The following is a 24911-nucleotide window of genomic DNA, read 5'->3' as shown; positions in this document are numbered from 1 at the left end:
TGCTTGGTAAAGGAAGCCATCAAAATAAAACTAGAGGAAAAGAATTTTAACAAAGATGAAGGTCTCACTCTAAGTAACAACTGGAATTCCAAGGTGGGAGAGCAGAAACCTGATTGGACGAACACTAACCAATCAAGATGGGTGAACTATGGGGGTATAAATACCACCAGACTAGATATGCCCAGGCATAATCACTGTTGGAAGATCAGAGTTTGTCATCGAAATGTTGGTTATAATTGATACTTGTACCGACAGGAAGCCCGAGAAGAGTTTATTCGTCATAAATGCTGGGAAAGCACTGGGTCCTATATCATATTCCTTTATTAAAGAAGAAAAATATTTCCTTTATAAAAGCTGTAAGGCATTGGACTGCAAGGTCCTATGAAGGACAGTATAAAAAAAGTGCCAACAGGAACATCAGGGTCTCACTCCCCTTGTTTGTGACATTTAGTGGGAGCATTGTATACGAAGAGCCCAAAGCATTGTTGAGGGTCCCTTCCACCCATCCTACAATCTCTTTGACCCACTGCCATCCGGAAGGAGGTACAGGAGCATCAGGACTAGGACTGCCAGGTTTGGTAACAACTTCTTCCCTCAGGCTGTGTGACTATGAATACTCTGCACCACTGAGGTCCTGTCACTTGGACAGTGAGCTGTTTACTGTTTATCTGTGCTGCAGACTACATGCACTTTGAATTATGTTTTATTAACTTATTTGTGGTAACATTTTGTTTTATGTGCTGTCTGTGGTATACGTTTTGTGGGTGCATCATGGTCCAGAGGAATGTTTTGTTTGGTTGTATATATGTGCAGTCAGATGAGAATAAACTTGAACTTGGTGGAGAGAGGGTTAGTAAGCGTGGGCATGCTATATTGGTGCCGGAAGCATGGCAACTTGCGGGCCGCCCCCAGCACATCCTCAGACTGTGGTCATAGATGCAAACAATGCATTTCACTCCATGTTTCGATGTACTAATCTTTAAATCTTTAATCTCTGGATGAAATGAAACAGTGAAACTGAAGTTAAGTAATGATTACATTTTGTGTATTGTATTTCTTTTATTAAGAGTCCAGTAATGAATTGATAATACCATGGGCATCTGATGATTGGATCTGTTTTGTCTGCAGGAGAACCTGTTTTGCAAGACATTTGCCTGAAGCTGGAAATATTGGCAGTTAACTATGGCAGAAGATGACCTGATCTTTGAGATCGAAGGTGTTGGCAGTACAAGTCGAAACTCCGTGGACGACAGTGATGATGAAGAGCAGTATCTTATCTGCTCCATCACAGATTATGATGAACATAAGTCAAATAAGATATGCAATCGCAATTACTTGAAGGGTAAACTTTGTGAAACTTCCAGCTCCCCTGTAAGGTCATTCAACTTTAAGGTACAGTCTTAAGATCTCTCGTTTTTATGTTTTTATTTCTGCCCTTTGATTAGTACACTAATGTATTTCTATATACAAGTAATGCTTGAAAATTAACCAACGTTCATTGCAGTGAGTGAGAGCCTTGCACGTGCTTATTGTCCTGGAACATACTAACGCTGGTTGTTTACAAACTGAAACTTTACTAATCAGACGCTTAGAGATTAGAAGGCGGGTAGTCATTAGTTTATTGAAGCTGAAATCCGGCTTTAGGTGTGGGCAGGTTAACCAGATGGTAACTACAGTTTCTTTTTGGAATTGGTGCCTTGTTGAATATTCAGTAGGATGCCAGTAGCATACAAATTGGTGAAATCCTGGTGCCCTTTCTTTAACAAAGATTTGCATTTTGTGTGAGTGATGTGTGACGTCATTAGTCACATCCTGTCAGTTCAAGGGTCAAGTCCCACACCAGAAACTCCAGCATGTAAATGCATTCTGATGGTCAGAATCAGGTTTCTTATCACTGATGTACAGTATGTTTGTGAAATTTGTTTTACAGCAGCAATTCAGTGCAAAGCACCTTTTAAAAAGAAAGTTAGAATAATAAATAAATAAATGTTAGAAGAGAACAAAATAGTGGTGGTGGTGTTCATGGACCATTCATAAATCTGACAGTGGAAGGGAAGAAGCTGTTCCTAAAGCATTGAGTGTGGGTCTTTAGGCTCCAGTAACATCTCCCTGATGGCTGTAATGAGAAGAGGGCATGTCCTAGATGGTGCCTTGAGTGCAAGGTGGTTGTTCATTGAGATAGGACATATAGAGTGGAAAGTGCCGTATTTCTACTGAGAGGAGTCTTTTGCCAGTTGATGTAAAAGATTCCATAGTGATATTTTGGAGAAGAGAGGAGGTGTCCTAGAGTCAATATTTTTCCCTCCTCAACATTACAGAAACAGATAATCTTGTCATTTATCTCCCAAAAATTTGCAGAAGTGTGCTGAACTGTACTGCAGCAGTGACTGCACTTTCTTTTAAAGAAAGGGGACACCATTGTCTGTAAAGTGCTTTGAAGTCACCTGATGTGACCATGGTATGCAATGAGACCATAATATATGAGAGCAGAATTAGGCCATTTGGCCCATCAAGTCTTCGCCATTCAATCATGGCTGATTTATTATCCCTCCCAATGCCATTCTCCTGCCATCTCCCCATAACTTTGACACCCTTACTAATCAAGAACTTATCAACCTCTGCTTTAAATGTACACAGTGATTTGGCTTCCACAGCTGTCTGTGGCAATGAATTTCACAGAATTACCACCTTCTGGCTAAAAAAAAATCCTCCTTATCTCTGTTCTAAAGGAATGTCCTTTTATTCTGGTCCTAGACTCCCCCCACTATAGGAAATATCCTCTCCGTGTCCACTCTTTCGAGGCTTTTCAATATTCAATAGGGTTCAATGAGATTTCCCCCCTCCCCCATTCTTCGAGCCTCTAGCAGGTGGAGCTCATGAGCCAACAAATGCTCCTCAGACATTAACCCTTTCACTTGTCAGTAGAAATTGCTGATGTTGGATCTCAACCCAAAATGTCAACCAGCCCTTTGCCTCTAAGGACGCTGCCTGACTCGCTGAGTTCCTTCAGGAGTCTGTTACTCCAGATTCCAGCATCTGCTGTCTCTCATGACTGTTTAACAGTTTCGCTACTTGGTGAATTTTCATGCATATCTACAAGAACATCCCTTTATAACAGAGATAGGAATTTCTATACTCAGAGGGAAGTGAATCTCTGGAATTCATTGCCACAGACGGCTGTAGAGGCCAAGTCATTGTGTATATTTAAAACAGAGGTCGATAGGTTCTTGATTAGCAAGAGCGTCAATGGTTTTGGGGAGAAAGCAGAATGGTGTTGAGAGGGATAATAAATCAGCCATGATGGATTGATGAAGTAGACTCGATGGGCTGAATGGCCCAATTCTGCTCCTATGTTTTATGGTCTTTTTAATGCAAATTTTTCCTCCTCGTCCCACAGCAAATTTCAATCCAAATGCTTGTAGAGCAGTTTGTTTATTCTGAGAGTAGAGCAGAAGGATGTGTATTTCATGTAAAACAATTTTGGGGAGGTTTGCTGCTAAACTAATCAGTTTTTAGTCATTTTCTTTCTTTGTCAGCAGAGCAGAAAGGGATTAACCAGCATTAGAATCTACAAGCATGCCAAAAATATTCCAAGGAGTGAGACGGAAAAAATAAAAGTACTCATATGGTGTTCAAATTTAAAGCAGAGTTAAAAGTGGTGTATTTTGTGGTAAATGTGGTATATCTTGTGGTTAAAAACCTACAGATGCTGTAAACCAACAGTAAAAACAAAAATAAAATGCTGGAAAAACTCAGCAGGTCAGGCAGCATTTGGGAAGAAAGAGCAACAGGGTTAATATTTCAGTGAATGATTCATGGTTCAAAATAAATTTATTTTCTAAGTACATATATGTCACTTTATTCTACCCTGAGATACCAGATTCTTCTGGTTATGAACTGAAGCATTAACTCTGTTTCTCATAAACACAAGGGCTGAAAATCCAGAGGAACATGGAGGTCTTGTCCTGAAATGTTGGCTGTTTTACCTCGCCATAGATGCTACCTGACCTACTGAGTTCCTCCAGCTTTTTACATGTGTTATGTGTTTCTCTGTCCGTGGATCAGCGTGTTGCCAGTACTTTGTTTTTGCTTTGACATTTAATTATTACTTTACTAATTAGCCAATATGCAATCTGAGAAATAATTTGACCAAATCAGTATGCTGTATTAAACTTTCAGAAAACTATTGGTGTCTTGTGTCATTTCGTGGAGAAAATTAAATTAAACTTCTGTTAATATTGGCCAGGTAAATCAAAAATATATACAGGGACTTTTTTCCATAATTAGAAACAGATTATGTAACTGTGCCACAGATAACGCTAACAGGCAAAGTTTTGTTTAAAATAAAATTTTCATTTTTGTATTTTTCAAATTATCTTGTATCCTTCAGAATCACGAGACCAGTCCTAAGTTTGGCTCATTAACTGACCGAGGTCGGGTAGGTCGAATATATGCAATCATTTCATTGTGTTTTCTACTCTGTAACCATCTTGTCCCTGATTAGCTTGTATACTTTCTTGCATGTCATTGTTAATCATCCTTCCATCTTGTGTTTGAACCAGAATTCATCTCTTCCTCCTGGATCCCCAGCACTGCTGATCTCTTCCTCGCTCCCGTCTAACCTCTCTCCACAGTCTCATCCTCCTCTTTTCTCCACAGCAGTTTTAAGATGCCTCTTAAACTCGGTTAACGAGTCTCTTAATTGTCCTAATGTCACTTTGTATCTTGGTGTATGTTTGATTTGAAAATACTCTAATGTAAGTCTTGGAATCTGTTGCTACTGTTAAATGAGGTATATTAATACAGTTTTTTGTTGTTGCCATCTCTGGGGTTTGGAATCTGCCCCTTTTAACTCATTTCCCAATTCCTTCCTGTGTCAGTTTGAAAAGAATTATGATAGTGATGGCAAATGTTAAATATCCTCGGAGTCAGAGGATAGTTTTGGTATTTTAGATAAGCAGGAGCTCCTGGTTTCACTCTACGTTAGTTCTAGTCAAAGTACAGTCAGAGGTCAGAGATGTGAGTTGAACATGCTGGAGATATAAACAGTGTGTCAGTGTTGGTTTGAGGAATGTACTGTACCCTGTCTGAGACGGTGCCATTGACACAGCATACCAGGAGACCACAGCATTGAACAAATAACTGGTTTTACTATTGAAAACCAAAACATATTGACAGAGCATTACAGGCACTTCTTAAGCCCATCACCCCATCTGGGGCATAGGCTGTCCTGGGCCAATAGAAGGTTGATAGGCCTTGTAGCTTCAGCTCTTACCACACGACTTCATATGTCTTCTAGCCGAAGAACCTTGCTCTCCCAGGAATTAGGTCTTTGGAGCTTTTGTTGGGTTTTCTGTAGCTCCGGGCTTTTACAGGTTAGGGCTGCTAACTCCATGCCCAACCCTCCTCCTTTCGTAGTGGGCTTGGGGGTGTCCCTGGCGGAGTTATTACAGGCACTAGTATTACATTTAATTGAATCTTTCCAATAAGGAGCATTCCATAGAAGAGCATTCTGTTCTCCCCCCCCCCATCGAGCAGAAAAGATTCAAAAGCATGTACCACCGGGATCAAGGACAGCTTCAACCTCACTCCCCACTGTTATAAGACTATTGAACAGTGGATCTTGACCCTTATTGTCTGCCTGCACTGCACTTTTGCTGTAACTGTAATACTTTATTCTGCATTCTGTTACTGTCTTATCTTAATAACTTGATCCCTTTGGTCAGTGTGCAAGGCATATTTTTCTTTGTATCTCAATGCATGTAACAATAATAAAACCAATTTGCGAATTCCCTCCACTTAATTGTGAGTAAAAGTTGGATACTAATGCGTGGGATGGGCAGGGGGCTTTGGGGGCTTGCATTTTTATTTCTGTCATATATTCTTTGGGGGATTTCTTCTGTTTTGAGGATGTCTGTGGAGAGTAAGAATTTCAGGTTGTATATTATATACATTCTCTGATACTAAATAGAATTATTGAACTATTGTGTGGGTGCTGCTTGTTGCAGGGTCTCCTGGTACACCAGTGTCTATGGATCATTTGGTGTTGGAATAGGTGTATTATTGTCACTTGTATCAAGATACCATAAGGATCTTGTCTTGCATACTGTCCATACAGATTAAATCATTACACAATGTCTTGAGGTAGAACAAGGTAAAACATTAACAATGCAAAAGGATTAAAAGTGCAGTGCAGGCTAGTTTTGAAGCACAAGGTCATAATGAGGTAGATTGTGAGTACAAGTCCATCTTATTAAACAAGAGGTCCATTCAGTAGTGGGTTAGAAGCTGTCCTGGAGCCTTGTGGTATGTGCTTCCAGACTTTTGTATCTTTCTGCCCGATGAGAGGGGGAAGAAGAAAGAATGCCTGGGGTGGATGGAGTCTGATCATACTGTCTGCTTTACAAAGGCAGTGAGAAGTGTAGACAGAGTAGATGGCAGGAAGGCTGGTTCCTCTGATGTACTGGGCTGTGTCCACAAATTTGTAGTTTCTTGAGCTCTCAGGCAGAGCATTTGCCGTGCCAAGCTGTGATGCATCCAGACAAAAGGCTTTTGCTGGTGAAGTTGGACAGCATACAAATCTTAGTGATCTGAAGTGGGCCATAAGAGCAAAAGTAGATTGTTTACAATCGCTTCCTTCTTCTTAAAAAGCAACTTTGAGCTGATGTTGATGTGTGAGAGCAGGATGTATGGTGTCATTCTGACACTGTCAAACACAAGGACAGAATTTCAATTCCACTTAGTCTAATAATAATGTGTTTTGAATGCAATGTATTAGAAATTGCATTATATATCTGTGTTTAACAGCTTTTAATTGCCTGGGGGGGTGTCTAGTGACCTATTTATATTGCAACGTAATCCTTTGTTGCAACCCTGTGGTGCCAGATTTGCCCAGCCTACAATGGTAAATTGGTTTATGATTGTCACATGTACCAAGGTACAGTGAAAAACTATACAGCGGTTACTGTAACACTTTACAGGGCTGGTGACCCAGGTTCATTTCCTGCCACTGTCTATAAGGAGTTTCTACATTCTCCCCATGACTGCTTGGGTTTCCTCCAGGTGCTCCAGTTTCCTTCCACAGTCCAAAGACCTACAGGTTAGTAAGTTGTGGGCAAGCTATGTTGGTGCTGGAAGCATGCTAACACTTGGATGCTGCCCCCAGTACATCCTCAGACGGTGTTGGTCATTGATGCGAACAGTGCATTTCACGTATGTTTTGATGCACATGTGACAAATAAAGCTAGTCTTAGATTCTAATCCTGTCTCTCAGATCAGTTCACCTTACCACTGCATAGAGGTAGTACAAATTTAAATAGGAACAGAAAGCAGAATGAAGTGCAAATTACAGGGAAAGTGCACTGCAGACACAATAAGATGCAAGGCCATAATGAGTTTGAGTCTGTCTTATTGTACTAGTGAACTGTTCAATCATCTTGTAACAGCTGGGTAGAAGCTGTCCTTGAACCGGGCAAAACAGTAGTCCAATAAAACTCTATCAGTGATAATCCAGCGTGCTCGACGCTGAATGTTCAGGGCTAAAAGGTCTTATTTCCAATTAATACCTCAAAGCCCTTATAAATTCACTTTATTGATGTTCTAGAGCACCACGCAGCACAGAAAAAGGCCATCTAATCCATGCCTACCTGATCTTCTGCCTAGTCCCAATGATCTGCACCTGGACCATATCCCTCCATACCCCTCCCATCCATGTACTTAACCAAACTTGTCTTCGTTGGAACAATTGAGCCCACATCCACTGGCAGTTCATTCCACACTCTCACCATCCTCTGAGTGAAGAAGTTCTGCCGCAGGTGTCCCTTAAATATTTCACCTTTAACCCTTAACCTATAACCCCTCGTTCAAGTCTTGCATAACCTGCATGACCGTTAATTCTTCTTCCATTTTGAGTTTGTCTTCTTTAATTTTCATCTTTCTCCTGGATCCCAGCACTGCTGATCTCTTTCCTGTCTCCCATCTAACCTCTCTCCACAGTTTCATCCTCCTCTTGTCTCCACACCAGCTTTAAGATGCCTCTTAAACTCGCTTAACGAGTCTCTTAATTGTCCTATTGTCAGTTTATATTTTGACGTATGTTTGATTTGAAAATGCTCTGGTGTAAGTCTTGGAATCTGTTGCTAATATTAAATGAGGTATATTAGTTTTTTTTTGTTGTTGCCAGCTCTGGGGTTTGGAATCTGCCCCTTTTAACTCATTTCCCAATTTCTTGCTGTGTCAGTTTGAAAAGAATTGTGATAGTGATGGTAATTGTTAAATATCTTCAGAGTCAGAGGTGTGGTTCTGTTTAGTTTTGGTGTTTCAGATAAGTGGGAGCCACTGGTTTCACTGTGTGTTAGCTGTAGTCAGAGGTCAGAGACGTAAGTTGAACATGACAGAGATATAAACAGTGCGTCAGTATTGGTGACGGATGTACTGAGACGGTTCCATTGATACAGTGTACCAGGAGTCCGCAGCACGGAACAAATAACTGTATTCACAGGACATAACAGGGACCTGAAGAGAAAATGCCTGTGTATCTCTGTAAGATCTCCCTCATTGGCTTGCATTCTAGGGACTGAAGTCTTAATTTATTCAGTTCAGGTCCTCAAGTACCAACAATATCCTTGTAAATTTTTACTGCACTCTTCGAAACTTACTGCTATCTTTCCTGTAGTTAGGTGACCAGAGCTATCACTCTAGTTATTAACATAGATAGAAGGTAGTCAAAACAAGTTTGGGAGCTGGGGTTCTGGTTAATTGCATGCATGGTGAGCCAAATGCTGAACCATTAGGACTTCTGAATGGTTGGTTGGCAGGTTATTGGGAGTTTTATTATTTGTGCTGTGGAGCCACATTTAACACAATGTCTGGTAGAGAAGCTGCTCACTGTCGGAGGTAGGATCATAGGGTCAGTGATCTCAGCTGAATGAGCTGAGCTGAATGAGTGAGTCAGGAGCTGAGCCCTGCCTCCACAGACTTGCACACAGTCCTGCTGACTGTGTGGCTGTAGCAACATTTACTTACCAAATCTCCAGCTAGAAAGCCAGAACACCAGTCTGCGTTGTCATCTGCTGTGAACTCATTTCCTTCTGCAGACCTACAGGGATGAGGACTGACCTCTTGGCCACAGCGTGTGTGTGCGTGTGTGTGCGTGCGTGTACACACAAGAAGTGCAGAAACTAAAACCGTGGCTGAGATGGTTTGAGGAGGAGGTGGTCAGAGGATAGATTCAAGTCGAGGCCAACAAACTCAGTGAAGACTTCCTCTGAAGCAACTGTTTATTTTCCGTTTCCTGATTGCCCGCACTCTTGACAGCAAAGTAATGACCTTAATGGCCTGAAGCTCAAAGCTGCATTGAGTACTTCTGCCTGTTCTTTACCATCTTCTGCTCTAATGCCACTTCCTCTCTCTTTCCTCCAGTAGCTTTTTGGTCTCTTGACCCTTGTTATGGCCTTGCAACTTTTTGTCTCTTTATCTGAAACACTTTATTCTGCATTCTGTTTTTGCTTTCCGTTGTACTACCTCAATGCACTTCCATGAAATCATCTGTATGGGCAGTATACGAGATAAGTTTTTCACTGTACCTTGGTATATGTGACAATAATAAACCAATTTGCCAATGTAGGTAGGGCTAATGTGGCACCAGAGAGGATACCACAGGATTACATTTAGAAATTAATCAGTCACGTCAGCCTTTTCATTGTAGGTTTCTGGTCCTCCTGATTTTTGATGTCAGACGCCTTCTCCCGTCTTGCTCATTATAGAATCATATTTAGTCTCATTTTGTCTGTGCTGAACTCGTATTCTGCACGGTCTCATTGACCTGCACCTGGACCACAGCCCTCCATTCACTTCCCATCCATGTACCTATCCAAGCTTTTCTTAAATGTTGAAATTGAACCCACATCCACCACTTGTGCTGGCAGCTCGTTCCACCTCCACACTTGCAACACCCTCTGAGTGAAGAAGTTCCTCCTTAAATATTTCATCCTTCTCCCTTAACCTATGGCCTTTAGATCTAGTCTCACCCTACCTAAGTGGAAAAAGCCTTAACCCTATCTATACTCATAATTTTGTACACCTCTATCAAACCGCCCCTCATTTTCCCATGTTGCAGGGAATTAAGTTCTAACCTACTCAGTCTTTCCCTATAAGTCTAGTCCTCAAGTTCTGGCAACATTGTGGTAAATTTTCTCTGTTCTCTTTCAATCTTATTGATATCTTTCCTGCAGGGAGTTGACCAGAACTGCACACAGTACTCTTGAGCTTGGTCAATATAACACCTCAACTCCTGATTCATGAAGGTCATTGTGGCCAAAGTTCTCTTTATGACCAATTCAGAATCAGGTTTATTATCACTGGCATATGTTGTGAAATTTGTTGTTTTGTGGCAGCAGTACAGTGCAATAGATAATAAAAACTACAAGTTAAAATAAGTATATGTAAAAATAGAACATTAAAGTAGTGCAAAAGGAGAGGAAAAATAGTGAAGTTGTGTTCGTAGGATCATTGTCCATTCAGAAATCACATGATAGAGGTGAAGAAGCTGTTCTTGAAACATTAAGTGTGTGTCTTCAGGCTCCTCTACCACCTCTTTTATGATTGTAATGAGAAGAGGGCATGTCCTGGGTGCTGGATGCCATCTTTTTGAGGCATCGCCTTTTGAGGGTGACCAGGATGCTGGGGAGGCCAGTGCCCATGATGGAGCTGGCTGAGTTTACAACCCTCTGCAGCTTTTCCCAATGCTGTGCATGCCAGATGGTGATGCAACAGTTAGAATGCTCTCCGTAGTACATCTGTAGAAATTTACGAGAGCTTGGTGGCATATCAAGTCATCTCAGACTCCTAAAGGCGGGAGGAAGAGATAGCAGCGTGCTGCGCGTGCGCAGCCCTCCGGTGAAAATGATATCGTATCCGTTAAATAGGGGCCGTGGACAATTCTGATTTGATGGAGACAGACGTGAAAGCACAGAGGAACATCTGGAGAAATTTCTGAAACGCAAGTTAGCTGCTGTTGTTACTGCACGATCGAGAATCTTCCGGAGGGAAGGTCTCAAAATCCCTGGCTTTGCCTGCTGTTGGCGACCGAGTTTGAAGTGGAATCATTCGGATAGAGATGGTGCTCGGTACTTGGTGTTGGAGAGCTGATCGGAGGCTCGAAGCTTTCGGATGACTCAGAGTCGGACTGTGGTCGGGCATGGCAGGGAGAGTTTTCCTTCCTTCTCCCGTCTGCGTGAGATGTGGGACATTTGAGAGACTTTGAACTTTTTATTGCGCTCATGGACTGTTCTTCATCAAGTTATGGTATTGTTACACTGTTGTAACTATATGTAATAATTATGTGGTTTTGTTAGTTTTCAGTCTTGGTCTGTCCTGTGTTTTGTGATATCACACCGGATGAAATATTGTATCATCTCTTAATGCATGCGTTACTAAATGACAATAAAAGAGGACTACGTATCTTCATAATCTAATCTAATGAAATATAGCCGCTGTTGTGCCTTCTTTATAATTGTATCTATCTGCTGGGCCCAGGAAAGACCCTTGAGATGTTAACACCCAGGAGCCTGAAACTGCTCACCTTTACCACTTCTGATCCCTTGATGAGGACGGTGTGTGTTCCCTGGATACTTTGTTCCAGAATTCCACCATCAATTCCTTGTTCTTACTGACATTGAATGCAAGGTTATTGCTGCAACGCCATTCAACCAGATGATGTTTTTCACTCCTGTATGCTCCGTGTCACCATTTGAAATTCGCCAACAATTGTGTCATTGCAAATTTATAGATGGTGTTTGATCTGTGCCTAGCCACACAGTCATGGGTGTAGAGAGAGTAGATCAATGGGCTAGCATGCCAGTGTTTATTGTCAGTGAGATGGAAGTGTTATTCTGACGTACACAGACTATGGTCTCCCAGTGAGGAAGTCAAGGATCCATTTGCAGGGGGAGGCATAGAGGCTCGGGTTTTGGAGCTTGTCGATTAGAACTGTAGGAATGGTTGTGTTGAATGCTGAGCTGTAGTCAATAAACAGCAGCCTGACCTGATTATTACTGTTGTCCAGATTATCCAAGGCCAAGTGGAGAGCCAGTGAGATTGCATCCGCTGTAGACTATTGTGATGATAGAAAATTGCAGTGGGTCCAGGTCCTTGCTTAGGCAGGAGTTGATCTTAGCCATGACTAACCTGTCTACCTGTGACACCGCTTTCTTCGGCAGTGTTGTGGAACTGTGGCAGTAATGTAGGCCAACATCCGGTGCAGCACCGAGGGAAGGATTTGTGTCTAATAGTGAAGTCTTGTAGATTCAGATTTCAGAATTATTTAGTTATCACATGTACATCAAAGCATACAGCTAAATGCATCGTTTGCATTAGCTACCAGGATGTGCTGGTGCGAGCCAGTGAATGTCGCCACGCATTCCAGTGCCAGCATAGCATGTCCATAATGTTGAGCAGAACAAGCCCCTTTCCCTCCCTCTCGCTCACACACGCACACAGGCCTCTCGGCCTCCATTCCTTGGCTGTGGACTCGCAGACGTTGGCCTTCCAACCTCTGGACAAGTTGAGGATCTTGCAGAAGGCATGTAAAACCAAGATCTCTCCTGGCTTCTTAGACATACAGTAGAAGTCCTGGTCTTCTGACCAATAATTATCCCTCAGCAGGTTGTTATAGCAACTGTCACCGGTGTTTTCTGCACTACAGCAGTAACTACAGAGGCAAAGTGCTGTATTGTCTGTACAGCTCATTGGCATTGGAATAGGTTTCTCAATATCAACATGTACTGAGATACAATGTAAGTTTGTCTTGCTGTTCATGCAGATCAAATCATTACTTAGTACGTTGAGGTGGTAGAAGGGAGAACAATAACAGAATGCAGAATAAAGTGTTGCAGTGCAGATAGATAATAAGGAACAAGAACATAATGTGGTAGATTGAGGTCAACAGTTCATCTTGTCACATGAGATTTGTTCAAGGTACATCTGAGGTTGTGAATGTGCTTTAGAGTTGTAATTTTGAATAAGTTTGCGTTGTGTTGTATTAGAGGCAGCCACACCTATTATCTCTGCTGCCTTTTACTTTTATCTGTTCCATGTTGCAATCAGTTTCTTTGGACTATTTTCTCAGAAAAATCTTATTTTAGATTAAAAATAAACTAACAGTATCCTTCAAGCATTTCCCAGCAACCTTTCTGGCTTATCTCAACTTCTGCTAATTCAACCACAAACTGCATACAGTTTCCAACTGAATCAACTCATACAAAATGCGAGAGGAACTCAGCAGGTCAGGCAGCATCTATGGAAATGAATAAACAGTCAACTGAATTTTTCAGATCACATTTTCCAATCTAAGGTCCACTCAAATTTTTCAAAGAATGTGATTCAAATTTAATTTTTACTTTTTGAGATTGGCTATTTATTTCTTCACAGAAGATAAACTGAGCAGAAGACACCAAGTTGCACTGAAAGTTGATTATCTCTTTCTTCAAATTAAAAAAAAAAGTGGTTTTGTAGAATCTTAATTTGCCACTTGACAGAGATGAATATAAATCTATTATCCCAAAAAGTGTGGTCCTAAGTTCAAATCCGGCGGGCGCCCTTGCACATTTCCATCCGTGTTGGGTTGAATGTCAAGCTAGCAACTTGGCCTCTTAAAAAACAGACAAAAATGCTAAAGAAATGGCGAAGTTGCGCCCAGTGTGCCACAATGTGCAGGTAGGAACAACAGCAATCCCAAAACAATAGTATTCTCTTGTTGTCATTCAAGTGCTTACCTAATGACTTTGGAGGGAAATCCTATCCAAAAACAACATAGTGATAATTGTCAGCTGACCTGACGAACACTCTGAATCCACTCGCTGGAAGGAGTGATCCAGAATAAATATTATTGTCTTGTCTGTGTTGACCATACCATTTATCCACAAATAAATCAATATTTCAGATGCAAAAATAAATTCTACAGATGACAAAAATTCCAACTACAAGAGTTGGTGAACTGGGCACTGTATGTTGGCAGTAGTTATCGTGAAGATCTATGTCAAAGTTTGTTTCATGGCTTCTATATTTAAAGATAAAAATACAGTGAAATGTGCCATTTGCATCAAGGATGTGCTGTGGGCAGCCTACAATGTCGCCATGCTTCCATGCCAGTGTTGCATGCTTACGATTTACTGATCGTAACCCTAACAGAAACAAGAGAAAATCCACAGATGCTGGAAATCCAAGCAATGCACACAAAATGCTGGAGGAACTCAGCAGGCCAGGCAGTGTCTATGGAAAAGAGTACAATCGACGTTTCGGGCTGAGATCCTTCAGCAGGACTAGAGGGGAAAAAAGAGATGAGGAGTCAGATTAGAAGGTGGGGGGAGGGGTGGAAGCAATACACAGTGATCAGTGAAACTGGGAGGAGGGAGGGATGAATAAAGAACTGAGGGCTGGAGAAAGGGGAATCCAATAGGAGAAGACAGAAGGCCATGGAAGAAAGAAAAAAAGGAAGGAGCACCAGAGGAAGGCAGTTGGAGGCTACCCAGACGGACTATAAGATATTGCTCCTCCAATCTGACTGTGGCCTCCTCGCGATGGTAGAGGAGGCCATAGATGGACATATGGGAATGGGAAGTGGAATCAAAATGGGTGACCACTGAGAGATCCCGCTTTTTCTGGCGGACGGAGTGTTGGTGCTCAGCAAAGTGGTCTACCAGTCTACGTAGGGTCTCACTGATATACAAGAAGCCACACTGGGGGCACCAGATACAATAAATGATCCCAGCAGACTCAGAGGTGAAGTGTCACCTCACCTGGAAGGACTGGTTGGGACCTGAATGGTAGTGAGGGAGGAGGTGTAGGGGCAGGTGTAGCACTTGTTCTGTTTGCAAGGATAAGTGCCAGGAGGAAGATTAGTGGGTATGGATGACTGGACATGGGAGTTGCATGGGAGCGATCCCTGCGGAACTCAGAAAGTAACCCTAATTTGGGAGGAAACTGGAGCACCTGAGGAAACCCACATGGTCATGGGGAAAACGAGCAAGCTCCTGACAGACTGTGGTGGGAATTGAACCTCAATCTTATAGCAGGTGCTGTTACGAAGCAATAGCACTAATGATCAGTTATTTTGGTCAGGGCTGCTTGTGCACTCAAGCATGTGAAAGCAAGTATTGCATCTGATGCAAGTGCTTGAACATTGCATGAAAGCAAGGTTGTGGAAGCTTCCTGACTGCCCTCAGTGAACCAGGCTTTTGAAGGGCAACATGCTGTTGAAATTCTTCAGCACCTGCATTGTAAAGGAGTTGAAATGGGCATTGTCAGATTTGACTTGTCAAGTGAATGAATGTATTATGAAGTATCCATTGGTCTCCTGAACCAGTGTGGATAACTTCACTCATCTCAATCCCGAACTGATTGGACAATCTCTTTGAAGGACTCTACAACTCATGTTCTCAATATTGTATACTTATTGTGTATTTGCACTGTTTGCCGTCTTTTGCATGTTGATTGCCGGTCTTTGTAGTTCTTCATTGATTCTAAAATATTTCTTTGTTTTACTGTGAATGCCTACAAGAAAGTAAATTTCAGGGTAGTATAGAGTGTCATATATAGTACTTTGAAAATAAGTTTTCTATGAACTTTGATCGAAAGGTGAATAGTACGAAAGGAAATGGACTTATTTTCATTGCTAATTAATATCTAAGCAATGATGAGAAATGCAGTATACCCACTCCAAGTGTGCTCATGGAGATAACGTTGGAAAATTCATTCTTCATTACGGAAAGTTGCAGGTGCCCAGAGGGAAGATGAGGTATTATTGTTCTAGTTTACGTTGGGCCACGTTATGGCAGTGAAGGAGCTCACAGACAGATTGAGTAGGAGCAGGATTGAGAATTAAAGTGGCCTGAAACAAGAAGCTCGAAGGTCAGCCTCTGCAAAGCTAGTTTCCCATCGTCCTCTGTAAGGTAATTTCTGAACCTAAGCGGGTTAAAATAGCGTGCATTTGTTAATCTTCTCAAATCGCACTGAGACCGGATCTTGAGCACTGATTGAAGCTTTTGCTTGGATTAGTGTTCATATTTTGGACTTGAAATCAGATTTTTTTTTCTCCCTTGCATTGTATACATTGTAAATATTTGGTTATGGATATTCGTGAATGTTCACTCCACTTCCAGCATTGAATTGTGATTGGACTTTGGCTCCTGGTTCTGATATGGACCCCTGACTGGTTTACAACTACAAAAAAACACAGCGCCCTATGCAGAATACATTTTGTAATAAAATTCAGTGTTGGCACCAGTACTTTGAAAGGAAATGAGCTGTTCCTTCTGTTGTGCAGGAAGCTTGGAAGCATGCATTTGAAAAAGCCAAGCACATGCCTGATCCTTGGGCTGAATTCCACCTGGAAGAAATTGAGACAGAGACAGCAACTCGTTACAGGTCTGTTCCTCTTGCTTTAATTCTACTGTTCTAATCAGCACCACAGTAGCATAGCGGTTACCACAGTGCTATTATCACTCAGGGCGTTCCGGAGTTTTGAGTTCAATTCCGGTGTCATTTTGTAAGGAATTTCTGTACATCCTCCCCGCGGAATGAGTGGGTTTTCCTTGGGTGCTCTGGTTTCCTCCCATAGTCTAAATAAATACTGGATAGGTTAATTGTTCTTTTTCAATCTTTTTATTAGTTCCATAAAAATAAACATAACATGGTAATGGTACAAAGTTATTGGGAATACATTGTTATAATTAGCATAAGTGATTATAAAGCCAGTTAACACTTAAATGATAAAACTCCCAATCATATAGGATACAAATGAACAATATAAAACAAAGAAAGATATCTAAAAAAAATCATGAAAAAGGAAAAAAAAATTATAACCCCCCCAAAAAAAACTAATCTAAACAGAATTAATCAACTAAAGAAAAAAAAAAGACATGGGCTGTTTTATAACATCTTAAAAAAAAGAGAAGAGAAAATCTTAATGTCGACGACTCTGTCTCAACCAATATTACAAAGAAATAAGTAAGTTTGGAAAAGGTCAAATTATGTCATATGAAAATGTTGAATAAATGGCCTCCAAGTCTTTTCGAATTTAATAGAGGGTCATAAACAACACTTCTAATTTTTTCCAAATTTAAACACAGCATAGTTTGAGAAAACCAATGAAATGTGGTGGGAGGATTAATCTCGTTCCAATTCAGCAAAATGGATCTTCTAGCCATTAAAGTAAGAAATACAATCATCCGACGAGCTGAAGAGGTTAAATGATTTGATTCTATCATTGGTAACCCAAAAATAGCAGTAATTGGGTGAAGTTGTAAGTCTATATTCAAAACCATTGAAATAATATCAAAAATATCTTTCCAATATTTTTTCAACAAAGGACATGACCAAAACATGTAAGTTAAAGAAGCTATCTTGGAATGACATCTATCATATATAGGATTTATATAAGAGTAATAACAAAATAATTTATCTTTGGACATATGAGCCCTGTGCATTACTTTAAACTGTATCAATGCATATTTAGCACATATAGAGGATGAGTTAATTAATTGAACCTTCCACTATGGATCAATATTATTTAGATTGGAAAATCAAAAGTATAGTACGATTTCGTGATTTATTTTTGGATAATTGTTTTATGCCCTTCAAACGACTACCTAATAAATATAATTTGCCTAGATCTCACTTTTTTAGATATCTACAGGTTAGAAACTTTTTAATAACTGTTTCTCCTAATTTTCCACATTTATATCCAATGGATATTTTGGAAAAAATTTTAGATTTAGATCTTTTTCAGAAAGGTGTTGTAGCAATTATTTATAATATAATTATGAATTTATGTCCTGATGTATCTAATAAAATTAAAACTGATTGGGAAAGAGAACTTAAGATCACTGTACTGATTGAAAAATGGGAAAAAAATTCTTCAATTAGTTGGATGTTAATTGGCATTGTAAATTGTCCTGTGATTAGGTTAGGGTTAATCACGGCTTTGGGTTTGCTTGGGCAGTGTGGCTTAAAGGGCCTACTCCTCGCTTATGTCTAAATAAATAAATATTTTCTTAAGGTTTTTAGAAGATATATAGTATGTTAGGGTGATATTCTGTGAAACAGTGATTCAACGCACAATAAACATGATTTGAGGTGGTAGAGTTGGAATGTGCTGAAACTGAAGACATCAGAAAATTTGCCAGCATTTGTTCCAGAGCTACCTTTAGGTCACAGATTTTAAAATACAAATTAATTTCTCAACAGTTCCACTGAAATAAAGCAAAAACAGTGTTGACATCTTTCCTTGTACACAGGGCAAAGTCTTACTCCTTCCTTGCACCTTTTGATGTTGAGGTTTAATAGAACATTACAGCACAGTACAGGCCCCTCAGCCCATGTTGGGCCAACTCGAGCTCTCTATCCAAATGGAGAATGGTCACTGAGGTCATAGCCATGCAGCACTTCTGACTTACCTGAATCAAAACAATCCAATGCATCACACACCCTGGTCTCTGTCTCCATAGTCCTGCAATATTTTGCCTTGTAGAGTGAACTGGAATTGTATGAAGGTTTAGGAGGCATTTCTAGAGAAATTAGAATAGAGGGGAAAGGGAGGGGTATGGACCATGTGCAGACAGATGGGATTCATTAAAATTGGAATCAGTCAGCACAGGCACTGTGGGCTGAAGGGCCTGTTCCTGTGCTCTATTGTACTATGCTTACAACTGGCTCTGCACCTTCTTTTTTCCCCCAGCTTATATTAACTCACTGTGTAAAATACTTATCATCCCATGGCATTCTTGCTAATTATTCTAATTATGTGTTCTGTGATTACTGCCTGCTATGCTTGTGTAAACAGTTTCTTAGTCTATCAGACAGGAGAACTATCTCAACTTCTGTAGTTTTCACATGTCAGAAATCCTCAGTCCTTGCACAAGGCTTTGATATCTTTCAAAGACGAGAGGCAGTTTACTATAATTATAGCAGCTAGTGTAAAGCTTTACGTTGCCAGTTATCAGGGTTCATTTTCCACAGTTCTCCGTAACAAGTTTGTACATTCTCTCCATGAATAACTCACGAGTTTCCTCCAGGTGCTCTGGTTTCCTCCCACATTCCAAAGTCGCATGGGTTAGGTTTAGTGAGTTGTGGGTATGCCCTGTTGGTGCTGGAAGCATGATGACACTCGTGGGCTGCCCCCAGCACATTCTCAGGCTGTTGGTCGTTGGCTCAAATGGTGCATTTCACTGTTTTGGTGTACATGTGACAAAGGAAACTAATCTTTAAAGAACTTTAAATTGTTAAAGGTCTCTTTAAAGATCTTAAAAAATACCTTAGCTTGAAGATTATAAAATTTCTTTCAGTATTAGCATAATTTGCTGTTTTAACCACATTTGGATCTCTGTGCTGGGCGTGAGAGGGCAACCTTTAAATAGCAAGATTGTAACCAGGCATCACCATTGCTGGCTGACTCTGGCAAAGCCCTGACAAGCTTTTAGAATTGATTTTAAATTTCATTTTTAAAGCTCTCGGTGTTCTGGGACTGAAGTACATCACAGAATCACTTTCTTTTTATAACCTTGCTCAAGCTCTCAGGTCTTCTTCAGCTGGTCTCTTAAATCTAAGCAGTCTCTATCAGAATTGTCAACTCTGCTTTTTTGAACTCTATTCCTAAACTGTGGAATTTAATAGCTAAAACTATAAGCAATGCACTTAGATGACGCTTTTAAACACCTGCTCAAAACCTATTTATTTAACCTTGCTTTTAACCAACATCTTATTGTCTTTTATTTTCATGTTTTTATTTTTTTTTATCTTCGTGTTTACACTTTATTGGATTATAAAGCACTTTGAACAAAACTGTTTGTATGAAAAGTTCCTCTATAAACAATTTATTATTACTACATTCTTGATTTATGACTGAGCTTGGCAATTTGCCAGCTTAATCAAGCTTGTGCCACCACAGTATATGGTTAAACTCACTGGGAGCTGAACAATCATGTTTGTTCCTACCCTGAAATTGAAAACATTTAGTGACTACTTGTCCATTTTTTTGCTGCCAACACATTGTCACGAGGCAGAGCTATTGAGATCCACTGCAGATTTTATTCCCCTTCTCTAAAGCCAAAAATAGAATAGCTTCTGCTTGAAATAGAAATTCCAGCAAGTCTGGTGGTAAACTGGTTTAAAATTTTATTGTGGGAAAATTTATAACCTGTCAATGTGGTCATCAAGTAGCTGTCACTGATCGCTCTTCATTATTCCCTCTCAGCCCCATGGAGTGGCATGCCCATGATGTTGGGAACGAGAAGTAACATTCTGACTGCAAAATCAGCAGCAGGCTGCAGTAGAGATGTCCACCAACTCAGGGTGGATTAAAGCATAGAGCACATTACAGGCCCTTCGGCTCACAACGTTGTGCCAAACTTTTAACTGACCCTAAGGGAAATCATACCCTTCCCTCCTACATAGTCCTCCAATATTCTATCCATGTGCCTTTCTAAGAGATTCTTAAATGCCTTTAATATATCTGCCTCTACCATCACCCTGGCAGCATGTTCCATGTACCCACCACTCCCTATTGGGAGGAAAAATACCTCTGATGTCCCCCATATACTTTATTCCAATCACCTTAAAATTATACCCCCTGGTATTAGCCATTTCTGCCCTGGGAAAATGTCTCTATCTATCAACTCAATCAACATCTCTTAACAATTTGTATATCTCTATCAAGTTATCTCTCATTCTCCTTTCATCCAAAGAGAAAAGCCTTAGCTCACTCAGCCTGTCCTTATAAGGCAAAGTCTCTTATCCAGGCAGCATCCTGGTGAATCTGCTCTGCACTGTCTCTAAAGCTTCTACATCTTTCCTGTAACGAGGCAACTAGAACCGAACAAGATATTCCAAGTGTGGTCAAATCAGAGTTTTATAGAGCTACCACATTATCTTAAACACAAAATAATCTGCAGATGCTGGGGTCAAAGCAACACTCACAACACGCTGGAGGAACTCAGCAGGTCGGGCAGCATCCGTGGAAAAGATCGGTCGACGTTTCGGGCCGGAACCCTTCATCAGGACTGTAGAGGGAAGGGGCAGAGGCCCTATAAAGAAGGTGGGGGGAGGGTGGGAAGGAGAAGACTGGTAGATTCCAGGTGAAAAACCAGTAAGGGGAAAGATAAAGGGGTGAGGGAGGGGAAGCAGGGAGGTGATAGGCAGGAAAGGTGAAGAAGGAATAGGGGAAAACACAATGGGTAATAGAAGGAGGCGGAACCATGAGGGAGGTGGTAGGCAGCTGGGGGAGGGGGCAGAGTGACATAGGGATAGGGGAAGGGAGGGAGAGGGAATTACCAGAAGTTGGAGAATTCTATGTTCATACCAAGGGGCTGGAGACTACCTAGACGGTATATGAGGTGTTGCTCCTCCAACCTGAGTTTAGCCTCATCATGGCAGTAGAGGAGGCAGTAGGAAGCAAGGATCAGATGGGTCTATTGAGGAATATAGGGAAGCAAGAAAGGAGCTTAAGAAGGGACTGAGAAGAGCAAGAAGGGGGCATGAGCAGGCCTTGGCGAGTAGGGTAAAGGAAAACCCCAAGGCATTCTTCAATTATGTGAAGAAAAAAAGGATGACAGGAGTGGAGGTAGAACCGATTAGAGGTAAAGGTGGGAAGATGTGCCTGGAGGCTGTGGAAGTGAGCAAGGTCCTCAGTGAATACTTCTCTTCGGTATTCACCAATGAGAGGGAACTTGATGATGGTGAGGACAATATGAGTTAGGTTGATGTTCTGGAGCATGCTGATATTAAGGGAGAGGAGGTGTTGGAGTTGTTAAAATACATTAGGACAGATAAGTCCCCGGGGCCTGACGGAATATTCCCCAGGCTGCTCCACAAGGCGAGAGAAGAGATTGCTGAGCCTCTGGCTAGGATCTTTATGTCCTTGTTGTCCACAGGAATGGTACTGGAGGATTGGAGGGAGGCGAATGTTGTCCCCTTGTTCAAAAAAGGTAATAGGGATAGTCCGGGTAATTATAGACCAGTGAGCCTTACGTCTGTGATGGGAAAGCTGTTAGAAAAGATTCTTAGAGATAGGATCTATGGGCATTTAGAGAATCATGGTCTGATCAGGGACAGTCAGCATGGCTTTGTGAAGGGCAGATCGTGTCTAACAAGCCAGATAAAGTTCTTTGAGGAGGTGACCAGGCATATAGATGAGGGTAGTGCAGTGGATGTGATCTATATGGATTTTAGTAAGGCATTTGACAAGGTTCCACACGGTAGGCTTATTCAGAAAGTTAGAAGGCATGGGATCCAGGGAAGTTTGGCCAGGTGGATTCAGAATTGGCTTGCCTGCAGAAGGCAGAGGGTGGTGGTGGAGGGAGTACATTCAGATTGGAGGATTGTGACTAGTGGTGTCCCACAAGGATCTGTTCTGGGACCTCTACTTTTCGTGATTTTTATTAACGACCTGGATGTGGGGGTAGAAGGGTGGGTTGGCAAGTTTGCAGACGACACAAAGTTTGGTGGTGTTGTAGATAGTGTAGAGGATTGTCAAAGATTGCAGAGAGACATTGATAGAATGCAGAAGTGGGCTGAGAAGTGGCAGATGGAGTTCAACCCAGAGAAGTGTGAGGTGGTACACTTTGGAAGGACAAACTCCAAGGCAGAGTACAAAGTAAACAGCAGGATACTTGGTAGTGTGGAGGAGCAGAGGGATCTCGGGGTACATGTCCACAGATCCCTGAAAGTTGTCTCACAGGTGGATAGGGTAGTTAAGAAAGCTTATGGGGTGTTAGCTTTCATAAGTCGAGGGATAGAGTTTAAGAGTTGCGATGTAATGATGCAGCTCTATAAAACTCTGGTTAGGCCACACTTGGAGTATTGTGTCCAGTTCTGGTCACCTCACTATAGGAAGGATGTGGAAGCATTGGAAAGGGTACAGAGGAGATTTACCAGGATGCTGCCTGGTTTAGAAAGTATACATTATGATCAGAGATTAACGGAGCTAGGGCTTTACTCTTTGGAGAGAAGGAGGATGAGAGGAGACATGATAGAGGTGTACAAGATAATAAGAGGAATAGATATAGTGGATAGCCAGCACCTCTTCCTCAGGGCACCACTGCTCAATACAAGAGGACATGGCTTTAAGGTAAGGGGTGGGAAGTTCAAGGGGGATATTAGAGGATGGTTTTTTACTCAAGAGAGTGGTTGGTGCGTGGAATGCACTGCCTGAGTCAGTGGTGGAGGCAGATACACTAGTGAAGTTTAAGAGACTACTGGACAGGTATATGGAGGAACCTAAGGTGGGAGCTTATATGGGAGGCAGGGTTTGAGGGTTGGCACAACATTGTGGGCCGAAGGGCCTGTACTGTGCTGTACTGTTCTATGTTCTATGTTCTATCTTGCTGCTCTTGAGCTCAATTCCCCCAACTAAAGGAGGCCAACACACCATACGCCACCTTAACCACCCTTTCAACTTCGAGCATCTATGGACGTGGACCCCAAGATCCCTTTGTTGCTCCACACTGTTTAGAATCATGTCAGTTATCCTGTACTCTGCCTTTAAATTTGACCTTCCAAAGTGAATCACCTCATCTTAAACTTAACCTGCCCAGCTGTGCATGGATAGGATGAGAAGATTTGAGGTTTGGGGTTCATTGTCTTATTTAAAGAGAGAGTGTGGAACAGGCCCTTCTGTCCCAATGAGCCGAGCCACTCAGCAATCCACCTGTTTACTCCTAGCGCAATTTACAATGACCAATTAACCGACTAACTTGGAATGTGGGAGGAAACTGGAGCACCCGGAGGAAACCCACACGTTCACGGGAAGGATGAACAAAGCTCTTACAGACGATACCAGAATTGAACTCTGAATACTGACACTCCAAGCTGCAATAGCATCGTGTTAACTGCTACGCTACTGTAGCACCCTTATTGCTATTCTAGGTTAATCATGCTGCCACTGTTACTGTTCCAATTGAACCTTAGCTTGCAGAAAAATCTCAACAAAACTAGGGGTAGGTGGGTAAAGAGAAATGGTTCAAATTTTACATCATCCCCTCTTTTCCTGTCTCAACAGGTATAATGCTATTTCAGGAAAGTGGGTTGAAGATGAAGTACTCATGAAAATGGCAAAACAGGTAAGAGTGTTGTTACCAAATCATGCTGATTTGGGCCCAGTATCTAAGAAAAAATGTGCTATTGGAGAGTACCAGAGGAGGTTCACAAGAATAATCCCAGGAATGAAAGGGTTAACATGAGGAGTTTTTGGTGATTGTGGGCCTTTACTTGCCGGAGTTCAGAAGAAAGTGGGGGGATCTCATTGAAACCAAATGAATATTGAAAGGCCTGGATAGAGTGGACATGGAGAGGATATTTCCTATAGTGGGGGAGTCTAGGACCGGAGGGCACAGCCTCAGAATACAAGAAGGTCCTTTTAGAATAGAGATGAGGAGGAATTTCTTTAGCCAGAGGGTGGTGAATCTGTGGAATTCATTTCGACGGATGCTGTGGAGGCCAAGTCATTGGGTATATTTAAAGTGGAGGTTGATAGCGTGTCAAAGGTTATGGGGAGAAGACAGGAAATGAGATTGAGAGGGATAATAAATCAGCCTTGATGGAATGGTGGAGCAGACATAATGGGTTGAATGGCCAACTTCTGCTTCTGTGTCTTACGGTCTTATGTATCCCTTTGTAATTATTACATTAAAGGCTGCCTTCACCTCTTCCAGTCAGGTTTTCTCCATAAAGTGTGGAGTGTTATTACAGGTGATGGCAGAATAACCTGGCTTGTAGCAGTTTGGACATGAATGACAGCTGGTGCTTTCAGGCATGTGTACAGTCATGGAGCCAGCTTCCTCAACATTTTCATTAAGTTGCTGGTGCTGCTCGAGCTATTGAGTTCTTCCAATAGGGTTGTTTGTTGTGTCATTAAATTCTTG

General features: G+C 41.5%; 1 protein-coding gene across 4 annotated transcripts in view; it reads left to right on the top strand.

Annotated features, from left to right (window-relative positions):
* Positions 1–24911, top strand: part of eef2k (eukaryotic elongation factor 2 kinase) — a 66272-nt gene that overhangs the window by 8433 nt on the left and 32928 nt on the right. For 2 of the 4 annotated variants that reach the window (XM_072269170.1, XM_072269168.1), the window contains exons 2-5: positions 1129–1392; positions 4391–4438; positions 16322–16422; positions 24050–24110. In XM_072269170.1, coding sequence (XP_072125271.1) covers positions 1183–1392; positions 4391–4438; positions 16322–16422; positions 24050–24110 — 420 coding nt within the window. In that variant the 5' untranslated portion in view covers positions 1129–1182. Of the gene's footprint in view, positions 1–1128; positions 1393–4390; positions 4439–16321; positions 16423–24044; positions 24111–24911 lie in introns of those variants that run through there. The other 2 variants (XM_072269169.1, XM_072269171.1) reach the window with 2 other exon arrangements.

Source organism: Mobula birostris, chromosome 9 (assembly GCF_030028105.1).
Source record: "Mobula birostris isolate sMobBir1 chromosome 9, sMobBir1.hap1, whole genome shotgun sequence".
NCBI classification, from domain to species: Eukaryota; Metazoa; Chordata; class Chondrichthyes; order Myliobatiformes; family Myliobatidae; genus Mobula; species Mobula birostris.
Note: the sequence above shows the minus strand (reverse complement) of the source record. Positions and strands in the feature narration are given on the sequence as shown.